This window comes from Eurypyga helias, unplaced genomic scaffold (genome assembly GCF_000690775.1).
Source record: "Eurypyga helias isolate BGI_N326 unplaced genomic scaffold, ASM69077v1 scaffold3561, whole genome shotgun sequence".
Classification (NCBI taxonomy): Eukaryota; Metazoa; Chordata; class Aves; order Eurypygiformes; family Eurypygidae; genus Eurypyga; species Eurypyga helias.
The window spans coordinates 943-14,163 of record NW_010232612.1 but is presented as its reverse complement, the minus strand read 5'-3'; the positions used below and the strand labels follow the sequence as shown (position 1 = coordinate 14,163).

Genomic DNA, 13,221 nt, shown 5'->3' with positions numbered 1-13,221 from the left:
GAGCTAGTGGAAGACATACAGCCAGTCTCAAAGAAGCTTTGCCCAGGGGCACAAGAGATCACACAAAATCTGTAGTGACCTAGGTCACTAGCAGTTGGTGGAGTGAGAACGTGAGAACATAGACCTGTTCCTCAAGAACTCAGCAGGCAGGGAAATATGTATATATTAATTTGTACATCTCCTTTATTTCTATTTCATCTTCTACAACACATCCTCTTCCTTCATTTACACAAATAATCAGCCTAGTTCATGTTCAAACCAAATCCTGTATTACAGTTTAAAAGCTTCCTCGGTACACTGGGTATGCTCTAAGGATATGCACTTCAAGGAAAAGGCCACAGGCAGAGCCACCTCAAGGTTGCAGATGCCTTAAACGTCTTGTAAAGAAGCGCAGGGTGTGAATTTCCTTTTCTTTCATTCTTCTCCTGACCAATAATCTTTAATCTGTAGAGAATCATAGCTGATCACACTGTAACTGGGATACAGCCATTTCAACCAAGTTAGCCAGATGGCCGATGAAGGCCCTGCTCTGCAGTCTCGCTACCTAAACCCTTCAGCTTTTTCCTTCAAAATACAAAGAACTGGGGGTTTTTACTGAAAACATGGGTTACCTATGCACTACTGTGCTAGAACCAAGTTGATATTATATACATAAAGCCATTATAGCTATAAAATTGGCAATTATAGAATCCCTGCATTTCTGTTATCCCAGTTATTTTCAGAAGTAAATATAGGAAACTTCCAAGGCATACTGAAAATAAAAATTAATTGCATGTACTTGTCTTATTTACAGTTTTCAACTTTCAAGTGTCACAGATAAAACAATAATGCTGCATTTCTTCTAGGGTTTACCAGGTTGTAATACCCATAGTCTCTCTTGCATTAGACTACTTGGCAAAAATTTCTGTAAAAAACATTTAAGGATGAATGTTTAACAGTCAGGGTGTTGGGTTTAGTTGGCAAGGTCAGTACTCATAACACCATCACTCCAATTTCAGTACCAACAAATCCCATGTTATAATTTAGGCCATTATTTTGTATTACAGCACTTGAGAAAACAAAACAAAAACCCCAAAACAAACTCAGCAGGTTGTATTTATACTCCAAATGAATGTTGTTTCCAAACCCAGCTATTCAGACTATTTCTGAAGGATCAAGACTATTTTTGAGGGGTAATGATCATTAACAACTGTGTTTGCAGCAAGCTGGGTGCAGCTGAGGGAAGGAGGAAAGCTCTCCTTCTCGCCCTTAAACACTCATGCTTGCTGTCCTCCATGTCTTGTATGGCAAAAGCACGAAAGCAGGTGAACTGTGCTGTACACACTTCTACTTGTTTTAGTCAGAGCTAACACAGAGAGAAGGTTGTATTCTAAAATGGAAGAGGCAAGCAATTATTTCTATTAGTGAATTCCTTATTTGTATCAAGATGGAGTCAAAAATGTCACAGAATCACAGAATGGTTTGGGTTGGAAGGGACCTTAAAGATCATCTAGTTCCAACCCCCCTGCCATGGGCAGGGACACTTTCCACTAGACCAGGTTGCTCAAAGCCTCGTCCAGCCTGGCCTTAATTACTGTTCTTTATGAGGACAATATAATATATTTCTTAAGCATTAAGAAATGTTATTGTATAGAGAAGCCGTTACCTGGGTGCAGATTATCTTCATACTATGCAGTCTGTCAAGTGATTCTTGAGGATTTCCTAGGTACTGAGGAAGTTCGGCATGTAAAATCCGCATGGAGAAGGGAACCATGGAACCTAGAAACATAATTAATTTTAATAAATGTGTTAGCTGTAATAACCAGTTCCTGATTTGCCTACATTACACAACTTATTTTTCACTAGTGTGTAAGACAAAGTTCATTTTACCTTCTTATCTTTTTTCTTCTCCTGATGAAATATGTGAAAGATGAGAAAATCGCAAACTCTTTCTAAGCTACAATATGTGACATATTGTAGAATATTTTCAATAGGTAACATATATATAACCATAATCAAGGAGGCAAGACAAAGGTACAACTAATTCAAATTTTCAAAACTAAGTTGTGAATGGAAATACAATGTTTCATTAAAGATTTTTATAAACTAATTAAAATGAAGGATTGAAAAAATGGAAGTTTACTCAAGTTGCAGCTACAACATTACTCCTAGCATTTAATAATTATGTATATTTTACAATCAATGCAGAAGAAATAAGATAAATTATTGGTCTTAAAAGCATCCTTGTGAAAAAGTTACATAACCAGGACATGCAAACCCACTATGTAATGCTTTTCCCAGTGATGCGGATATGAACGGCCCCTATATTACAGAAAAAACAACATGAATTGAAAGAAATAAAAATGTTAAAATGAAGAATAAAACCAATACTATTATAACAGACACATTAAATCTAAAAATTTATCAAGTCCTCTGGGAAATTAAAATATGTTACAAAATACTTTGTTTTTTTACTAATAATGTCCATAGGTTTGTGTAATGGTCTGAGTCCATTACACTGAGCAGAGACCATTCCATTGCTCTCAAGATGAGTTTTAGTCAGTTTTACTTCATTAATGTTAGCCCTTCCACATAGAGTTACTAAATGACTCTATGCTGTCTGACTCTTCATAAAGATAATGCATTTTGTGTATTTTCTGGTCTATTGAAAACATCAAAGTTTAGGCACAGAATTTTAAGCAATATTTGGGGAGAAAAAGAAACGTATTTTTATTTTAATTTTATTGCTATTATTATTATTATCATTATCATTATTAAGAAAGACCCAACCCTCTAAGTTTATAAGCAGCCTGCCTGACTTCAGGGGAGTTTCAGAAGCTTTAGGGAATCCTAGTGTGTGCAACATCTTGTCAGATTACTGCATATCATGATATACAGACAATAATACAGAACATAAACTAAAAGCTACTATTAAAAACAAATCAGAGCTAGCATTATGGGGAAATAGGTCTTGCAAAATACTGTGCTACAGTCCTAATATTTTAACATCATAAATTTGCTTACTTTAGACATATTCTATGGGGACTTTCCTCTCAAGTCACTTCTTCCCTCATCTCTCCTCAAAAATAGGACTCAGGAGCTTTACAGAAAGATTTCTGCACCTGTTCTTAACAGGCTTGTATGTCAGAGAGGTAAATGCTATATAGTGAGTCACTGCCTCTAGACAATTTTTAAAGGTTGACAAAATTTTAATCACAAAAGTCACTAATTATGACCTTCAGAGTAAGCCACATACATCTACATAAATTCTGGTTTGCCATTGTCAACTATCCCCCATGGCTTCCATGGCTGCCATGTTCCCGAAATGGATGCACACATAAGTTTCATGCATCATCATGTGTGGATAGAGATTAGAAACCAAAACTGCCTTTGAAATTCTATTAGGAGAAGTGTAAAAGGTTATACAACCAGTAAGAAAATATGTGAAATATTTTATGCATGTATCCTGACTAGAACCTAGCGTACAGGTACTACTGAAGGTGTACAAGTGAAGATACACAGAGTGTGTGAGGTGAACAACAATGAAAAGGAAGGCAAAAATAATTTAGGGAGTAAATATTGTACCAGAACACTACAGAAAAACTGCTTTGTAGACATGTTGCAAACTTAAGAGCCTGCCCTGCAAACCTACAGAGGCAAGTGTGACCTGCGACTAGTTGCACATCTACCACCCCTCCGGTGAGCAGGTTCTAACTCCATCATCCAGTGGTAATGCTGCCAAAAAAAAGCAGGGCCTAAACACAGCTAGTTTGTTACTGTTTTTTGGGGGAAAGTAGTCTTAATTTTTTTAAATTTGGGACCTACAAGGAAGCTGGGGGGGCACTTTATACAAGGGCCTGTAGTGACAGGACAAGGGGTAACGGGTTTAAATTGAAAGCAGGGAGGTTTAGATTGGGTATCAGGAAGAAATTCTTCCCGGAGAGGCTGGTGAGGCACTGGAACAGGTTGCCCAGAGAAGCTGTGGATGCCCCATCCCTGGAAGTGTTCAAGGCCAGGCTGGATGAGGCTTTGAGCAACCTGGTCTAGTGGAAGGGGTCCCTGCCCATGGCAGGGGGGGTGGGACTAGATAATCTTTAAGGTCCCTTCCAACCCAAACCATGCTGTGATTCTAAAGTTTTAGCAACTTTTTTGGTTAATGACTGAGTTATAGCACTTTCCACTCTAAACAAGTTTGTATCACTATATTCTCTGGTAAAATTCAGCAAAAGGTCAACTCCATAAATACTCATACAGAAAATCTGAATTGGTAACAGAACAGCTCAATGTAGAGATAGTCGGGTACTTAATGGAAAGCAGATGACATGTCTCACGTTATCCATTTTTATAAAATTTACATAACATTTGGTAGAACACTTTTTGGGATTGCATATTTTGTAAATTGTTGATCATATATACTGCTGAATGAAGCAACACTACTAAGATCCATGTGAGAGGATGGAATAACCCATTACCAATCTGCATCATCAGAAGTGGTGTCAGGGGATGTCAGAATGATGAATGCGACTCCAGGCCAACTTAGACACCAGAAGAATCTGATTTATTTCCTAACAAAACTAAGAACTCTGTTCTAATAGGCATTCAGAACTATATTACTTCAAAATGTACTTTAGTAATGTATTATTTCTCAACCACTTAGTATTTCCTTCATAGCATGTCACCAAATCCCAGTGTGATCCTCAGCAGGTGCATCAAGTGTGATGACAGATCTCTCAAACAAAACCAGAAGGAAGCTGGCCTACAGTGTAAGGGTCATCAGTGTAATGACTTTTAAAACCAGAATTTATATTCCTATTTCATGCACGAGTATCTAGAACTCCAGCATTTGTTTCTTTTCTTTTTTCTTGAAACTCATAGCTAGTTTCTTGCAAGAAATTTTACTGTAAGTATCCAGCAAATCTATCCAGTGAGTTTCTGTTACTTACTGCTTATTAAACAGGCTGCTAACATTATTTAAAATTTCAGAAACACCAACTGTTTCTGCCCTCTTCCTCAGTTCCCTTATAATCCTTCAGAAGAGCAGATTATTTTTTTTTTTTTTTTTTAAGAAAGCACAAAACTGTATGCATGCTCTCACACAAGCGTGGTAAATGGGGAAAAAAGAATAGAAAAGAAATGAGCTTTTACCGCTGGTAAGCCTGTCTTACTGCTCCATGTAAAGAACATTTTGTAACTTCAAGTCAAATCAGAAGAGCAAATTACTCATAAGAAACCTGCAGCACTTATCCAAGTCACTCATCCAAACATATTCCTTAAATATTCTGTTAATAAAAAAGAAACTGAGAGTTTTGGTGAAGTACATTTTCCCAGGTATGTTCCTGTTTCCAAATAAGCTTCTTTTCAGTTAAATGATTGGAGGTATGGATAGTACGTCTAATTCAGTACCAATGCTAATAAATGGATTTTCTGGTTTAAAAAAAATGAATTTACCATGAATTTACTTTAGATTTGGTAAAGCTTCCAGTGACTGCTACTTACATAAAGTGCTAATACAATTTCCATACACTTCTCAGGAAGAAATACATGGCAGTAATAAAAAATGCATGTGAAGAGATCTGTTCAGCAAAATAATTCTCTAACTCCTGGTTCTAAAGTTGTGTAAAAACTGACAACCCCTCCCTGCCCCGAGTTCTCCATTACTGTATTGTCTCCAGAACCCAAAATCTAAATCTATGATTTTCTCAACCTAAGAAAATGGAACAATCATTGCTGAACATGTTGGAAACAAAAATATCAAGAAAGAGCTTAAAGAAGCAACAGCAAGTTACTAAAAATCTTTTCCCAGGGTGGGTGGTTATGAAGCTTTGTTCTCACAGGACTCAGCAAGGTGACCTGCGTGCGTACCATGGTGGAAGAGAGCAGTGTGAGCACAGCGGGTCTGAAATGCAGCCCAGCAGAGCTTCACGGGGTGAATCGGAGGTGAAAAAGGCAAAGGCAGACTGTGATATGACTCTTGCGAATTTTCATCAAAGCCACACCAGTTCACTGATAAAAAATGTAAATAGCAAAATATAAGAGAATCACAGAAAGTGCTGACTTGGAACAGTTAACTCTGAGCTCGCTAAGAATTTTGGTCTAAACAACAGGATATGGATGTGTTGGTCTACGATGTCACCATATCATGCTGAATCACAGGCTGAAAGAACAGCAGAGGACTCCATTCCTGTTAAAAATATATGACAGAAAAAGAAACTGCACACAAATCTACAAAAACACAGCTGCCACTCTGTCTTGCAAGACACAGAGGTTTAGCCTTCTGATATGTACACATTTTAGTGACAAATGAAAAAGAGATAAGACCTAAAATAAGCGTATCTGAGATTTCAGAAAACACTGTAATTTTCATTTTACATTGTCTAGGTTAACAAGAAAACCATTGGGAAAAGGTAAACAGCATTTGTTGATGACTCTAGTAGATCAATAATAATAGTGTTATGAAGGCCTGAAAGGCAGGCTGATAAATTCAGAGTACAAAATTTAATTAAAAAGCAGATTAACAGCACAAAAAAAACCCAACCACCTACACTTGCCTCAATAAACACAGTTACATTGGGGAAAAAATAAAACAATAAACTAAGATTGACTACATTAACATTAAACTGTAACAGAAATAAACATGCTTCTTAGATTAAGAATGACATTATATTGTCTGAAAGGTTTCACCTACTCGCTTACTGTCAGGCCACATATTAAGGCACACAGTGTAACACATGTGGGGGTACTGGTGGATGAAAAACTGAACATGAGCCAGCAGTGTGCGCTGGCAGCCCAGAAAGCCAACCGTATCCTGGGCTGTATCCGGAGAGGTGTGGCCAGCAGGTCGAGGGAGGGGATTCTGCCCCTGTACTCTGCTCTGGTGAGACCCCACCTGGAGTGCTGTGTCCAGCTGTGGAGCCCTCAACATCAGAAGGATACAGACTGGTTGGAGCGAGTCCAGAGGAGGCCACAAAGATGCTCAGAGGGCTGGAGCACCTCTCCTGTGATGAAAGGCTGAGAGAGTTGGGCTTGTTCAGCCTGGAGAAGAGAAGGCTCCGGGGAGACCTTATTGCAGCCTTCCAGTACCTGAAGGGGCTACAAGAAAGCTGGGGGGGGGACTTTTTACAAGGGCCTGTAGTGACAGGACAAGGGGGAACGGGTTTAAATTGAAAGTGGGGAGGGTTAGATTAGATATCAGGAAGAAGTTCTTCACGGAGAGGGTGTTGAAGCACTGGAACAGGTTGCCCAGAGTTGTGGATGCCCCATCCCTCGAAGTGTTCAAGGCCAGGCTGGATGAGGCGTTGAGCAACCTGGTCTAGTGGAAGGTGTCCCTGCCCATGGCAGGGGGGGTGGAACTAGGTGATCTTTAAGGTCCCTTCCAACCCAAACCATTCTGTGATTCTATGATCTAAAATGTAACCTATCCTTGTAATAGGTTCCTATAAAAGTGGGCATACATATTCCTGTGATATCCTACTAGGGATAACATAATTTTATGTAAACACTGAATTTTGGCATGTGCTGCCGATTTCAAAACTGTTTGGCATCAAACCCATGTCCTCTATTATATTTCACTCAGTACTGAATTTAACAAGGCAGCATGTCAAGGAAATATTTTAAACAATCAGCATATCCTGTAATTAAAATGTTTACTTAAGAGCACAGGAGAATGGATTTTGCTTTTTACTTGATGCTTCAGATTTCTAAACTAACGCCCTCTTACATGGCAATACCACATCAATAAAGCTTAGATGATTTCAACAAACGGCAATACCCTACAATTACTGCTTTGTATTGAAATGTTATTTTTAAGTTAAATAAGTCTTAGTCTAGCTTGGTGTTTTATAGCTGACCTCTGCTGCTCCTCTTCAGAGGTTTCACAATATTTTTTCTATAAAAAAATTCATAATGGAAAAATGGTTTAAGACAATTATTTTCTTAACTATCACCTTTAAATAAATGTTTTTCAACAAATACGGTGTTTGATTGTCAGTTTGGCATGAATTAATCTAATTCATATACAGATTATCAGCATACAAAAGACAAAACTAAAAAGTGAAAGAAGGTCTGCTGAAAGTGGGTACTTCAAAAGCATGGGAACAGATGGAATCAGTAAGATCAGGTAGAATTTTCTAAGATCACAGATTTAAATTTCTATTTCTTTATGAACAGCTGCACATTTTCATAACTGTCATAACATAAACATCACCTCGTGTCAATCAAATTCAAACTGCAGCCCTCATCTGTAGCTCCTTTAGAGCTAAAAAAATGAGGAGTCCAATGGCTATCCATTTTATCTTTGTATCTTCTTGTTGCAAAATCAGTAACCAGAAATGCTTTCTGATCTGCCTTCTACAGCTTATTCAACAATCATAAGTACCAAAAAGCCGCAGTAGGGTAAATTACCATTTGCTGAAAGTGTTTCTTATACAGTGGGGGAAAAAAAAAAAAAAAAGACGAGACAGAAACAAAGCCTTCCTTCACTGGGTAAAAGAGAAACAGAGCCAATCCAGTTTCAGAAAGTTATTCTGCTTTATACATACATATACACAGAGATGTAGGTATGTCCTTGCCTTCATATTCACACACAGCCACACACACTTTTACACGCTTTTACAACAGCACATTTGTGTAATTTATAAGGAGATTTTTAGGAGTAATCTAATAGCATCTTTCAAAACCACACCGAAAAAAGGTAGGGAAGCTTCAGCAAGGCTGCTTCCTACTAGCATAGGCCAGTAGGAGAGAAGAGGACAGTAGGCTCAAAATGGCCAAATGCCACTGTAGAGGCATCACTACGTTTACTGTGAAAGCATACAGGAGGTAATTTCCGCAACCCATTCCTGTCCTTCCTCATGACATAGGCTGACATTCAGAAGCAGGACCAAGTGGCAGAGAGCAGGCAGACCTTGGAGCTGTACTATACACAGTCCAGATGTCTGCACTACATACAGTCCAGACATCTGTAAAATGCTTTCTGCAGGTATTAGTGAAAATTTCTGGGTGAGTGTTTTCACAGCAAGCACAGTGTGTCTGTGTGTCAACAGACTTAGGAGAAGCTTGTTATTACATCTTTTGCTATTTTATAAGCTTATTAAATGTAATAATGATAATTTATTACAGTTCACCTTAGACATCAGCATTGAAAACTTGTTTACAACACGGGTTTGAACGACAGTTCTAGACCATATATGACAGGATTCCTTTAAGGGGATCTGAATTTAAAAAACAAATTAAGAGCACAGCTTGAGTAAACAAGGACACATAAATAATGAAATCTCAGACAACCAACTATAGTATCAATTTCTTCATGTATTTCTGCTACGACTTCTGACGGTGGATATTAGAAAAGTCATAAAAGTGATATGTACCTAGTGAAATATGCTAAAACAATAGTTGTGATGTCTAGACTCACACCACTTAGAGAAAAATATATGTATTTTATCTATATAGAACATATATTTTTTTAATGCTGTCACTATCCACCTGAAATCATCAGCCTATTGCAGCACAAACTAGTGTATCTCAACGGTTGCAACAAGCCACACTTTAAAAAACACCTTGTGCTAGAATCAGTAATAGAGTTCAGGGGAAGGTGTACAGTACGAAACCAGTTTCTAGAGCACATACAACTAAGTATTTAACAGTATGCTCCTTATTTAGGCACTTGCCAGCAGACAAGAGAAGACTGATGTCATGTTAGAGGAATACAGATTATGCTTCATCATCACAAGCACAGTGAAAAGGAGAAAGGAAAAAAACCACCCCTATGCATACAAACCTCTGGTCGAGGGATTAAAAATCCTGTTTTGATTTGTGCATGATTTTATTTTTCTTTTGTAATTCCAAATAAATTATTCTCAATTACTGTAGCTTTAGAATGCTGATTTTGGTAGCCTTAACTTTTCTGTAACTTACTCCTGTATTAACCAGAAACAACACCAAATTATCTCATAAAAGAATGAAACAGCATTTTAATGTTCCCTTTTATTTGTTGGCTCTCAATCTTTCAGAAACACACTGGCATCAACACTACAACTGTTACTTACTAGTGGTTTATTATACACTGTGGTTCAAATACGAAAGCTGAAGAACAGTAAGACACTGTTAGTTATGCCTAAATAACAGGTTTAGAAAAAAACCCAAAATTTCAAAACACCCTGAACAGGAGTGATTCAATCCATGTTCCTGGAGGACTAGAATAACCTGGGTAGCGGAACTATTGCTTAACCTATGGGCTATTGTCAGCAGTGTGAAGTCGTGCATTTGTAACTCCAGAAAAAACACGAAGAATTGAGGCTGGTGGTGTTTATTTTCTTCTTCAATACTAGAATACATAGTAAATTACTGAATTTTATTTAGGTTCAATTACTAAACAAATAATATTACATTTAATAATTTTTTTTAAAGCAAAAATATCAAATTAGTTGTTTGTTTGTTAGGTTTTTTCCCCCTTTAAATCCTAGAAACCAGGAAAACTAAGAAGAAAACACCTACATTAAAACGAGTGCATGGACATAGAAGTATTAAAAAAAGCATGTTTATAGTACCTGAATGAACTTAAGACAAGTAGGTTATAGATTGTGTTTCCACAAATTCTCTCATGACCTTTCCCGGTCTGTTTCTGGCTGAAATGAACGATTACAGTCTGGGTCTTCTTAATTTCAATACCCTAGAACTAAACTACTTTATTATATTTGCTTGTTAAAAACATTTCTCTTTTAAATCGGTGCTGTATCAGCATTATGAAAGGCATTGCTTACCTATATAGTGATGGAATTACTTTTACCCTTTAGTGTTACTCCTTATTGCTACCTCCATAATGCAAACAATACTTTAACACAGTAGTTAATCATATAGTTCTGGGGTGGGGGAAAAGAAATAAGCCAAAGTCCACTGATGCTTTAGAATTTAAAAAAACCCTGAATCCATTATAGTATAATAAGTGGTAAAAATGGCAAAAATAAAAAGCATTTTATGAATCAAGTATCTTACCTTTTCGTCCAGGGTATACATGGGGGTAATATTCATAATAAAGATCAGGCTGGTCTAAATTTCCAAATGGTTCAAATTCCATTTCTGCGTTTTGGAACAGATTCAGTTTTACCAGCAGTGCTAGTCTCACAAACCACAGCTAAAAATTAATTCACATAAAAAAAGGGGAAAGACAAGATGTGTTATTAGTCTCAATCACAATCCACATCCAAATAAAATTTCAACTTCCTAAGTTTTTCTGGTAAAGAGAGCTTCTATGTTACTTACTGATAAGAATCAGGATTTATATTTACATGGTCTTTCAAAGAATACTTTTCATATGATCATTAACACAAAACACAGAGGATGGATGTTTTAATTGTTTGCAAAGGTACTGAGATTTTGAAGATGAATCTTAAAAACTAGCCTGCTTCAAAATTAGAAAAGCTCTCTTTGAGTTAGCATGTAAGAGTTATCAATCTGATTTTTAATCGTTTTTCCGATTTTATGTAATTCTTAAAATGTTTTAGGATTTTGGTGAAATTCCATGATCTTTATAGTTATTAGTACCAGATTCATGTATCACATTTTGTTCAGTAAAACACTTGCAATGTTTCATGGATCTTTATTAATTTGGGTTCTTGTTTTCTTATCATCATGAAACATACTTCTAATACTTGAAATATTACTACTAAGTTCATAACCTAGTGTCCATGGACTTTAGCACAGCGAGTCTTCCAAGATAGCAAAACCTATTCCTTTTTACTAGAGTGATTACCTTTAAAAAACATTCAGTCAAGATAGAATTTTAATTAAAAAAATTATTTTGTTTTAAATGAAGACCTACTTTACATAAGCAAAGAGAAAAAGTGACTTGCTGTGATGCTTTAATAACATCAGTAACAATTTTAGGCAACAATTAGGAAAAGAAGTTTAATCATGTAAAAAAAAAAAGCCGCTGTGAATACTGTTGGGAGAAAAGCGGCAAGGGTGTATCTTTAAACATACCTGTAAAGAATCTGTTGTATGGTTAGTAGGTAGTCCACTTTTTTTATAGCCTTGACCGTGTGCAGTTAGAAGCCGCCCACAAAAGTCAACTGCCGCCCTCCAGTTTTTACTGCTCTGGGAAGAAGAAAAGAGTAAGTAGCAAAATCATAAAGTCCCTAAAATGCACAACTGCTTATTTTGCCTGAAGCAGCTACATGTTCCCATTAGTAATAATGACAAGGTCAGGAGCGCTGGTCGGTGAGAAGCTGAATGTCATTTGTCAAAGCTGCATGTCTAATTAGGCAAAAAGTGAAATCAAGCATTCATATTAACAGATCACTAAAACAAAAGAATATACAACAACACGCGGGATTCTAAACTTAAAGCTGTATCATGTTTGCTAATACAGTTGAATATACTATAATATTCACAATTTTGTTTTCGCCTCAAAAGAAGAAAGAAATTGCCATACGGATGTTATAAAGTTATAACCAAGTATATACTTATAACACTACTGTTACAAAGTATTTAACACCTATTCCTACCTCACTGACTGCAGTATTTCAGATTATAACCTCTAGTGCAATTAGTTTAATGAAGATAGACTTTTCCTAACATTGCCCAAAACACAGAATTCCTATCAATTTAGAACAACGGAGAAGAAACAATAACAATGCATAAAATGATAAATTCAGAACAATAACAGTTGTTTCACCTATAAAACGTAAACATCTGAATTTCCAGTGCATGGCTAACTTCAAAACATTCTTAAATATTTATTTCTTATTCATAAAACATAAAATCATTCCTAGTTAGACAAGTCAAACTGTCATGCTATTAATGTTTCTGCCTTGTATATGCTAATGCAGCCATGTAAATAGCTAACACTACCAAAAACTTAACCTAATGCTTCACAGGTTTTAAGCTATCACACTTTTCTATCATACAGAAGAGTTTTTCAAGAGACATGTATCCAGCAGGTCATTATAAAAAAAACCCATCTTGTTCCTGGAAGTAATCTTCTTTAAAATAATTCTTTAAATACATAAAAAATGATGATAAATGTAACTGAAAACTGTCATGTTGACTGACCAAATGTAAAGGAATAGAATATATTATATTGGTGTTTGCAAAGTTCAGGTACCACCCTTGAATTGGTACTTTATTAAACTCTCTCCAATGTTTAGAGAACATTTCAATACAGCAGTTACACAGGAAAACTAGTAGTAACAGCTGAAGAGTTTTCACACTCTCTGGCCCCCATTTTGCAGCCATATAGTTCAAAGG

The 13,221-nt window shown here is 36.5% G+C and overlaps 1 protein-coding gene across 1 annotated transcript in view; it reads right to left on the bottom strand.

The window, feature by feature from the left end:
* The window catches only part of LOC104516929 (trafficking protein particle complex subunit 12-like), a gene marked incomplete at its 5' end in the record, with an annotated part of 39,065 nt that extends 26,996 nt beyond the window's left edge, over positions 1-12,069 (bottom strand). The window contains 3 exons of the mRNA XM_010161436.1: positions 1,646-1,758; positions 10,969-11,107; positions 11,956-12,069. Of these exons, the coding sequence (XP_010159738.1) occupies positions 1,646-1,758; positions 10,969-11,107; positions 11,956-12,069 (366 nt within the window). The remainder of the gene's footprint in view (positions 1-1,645; positions 1,759-10,968; positions 11,108-11,955) is intronic.
* Positions 12,070-13,221: the final 1,152 nt, after the last annotated feature.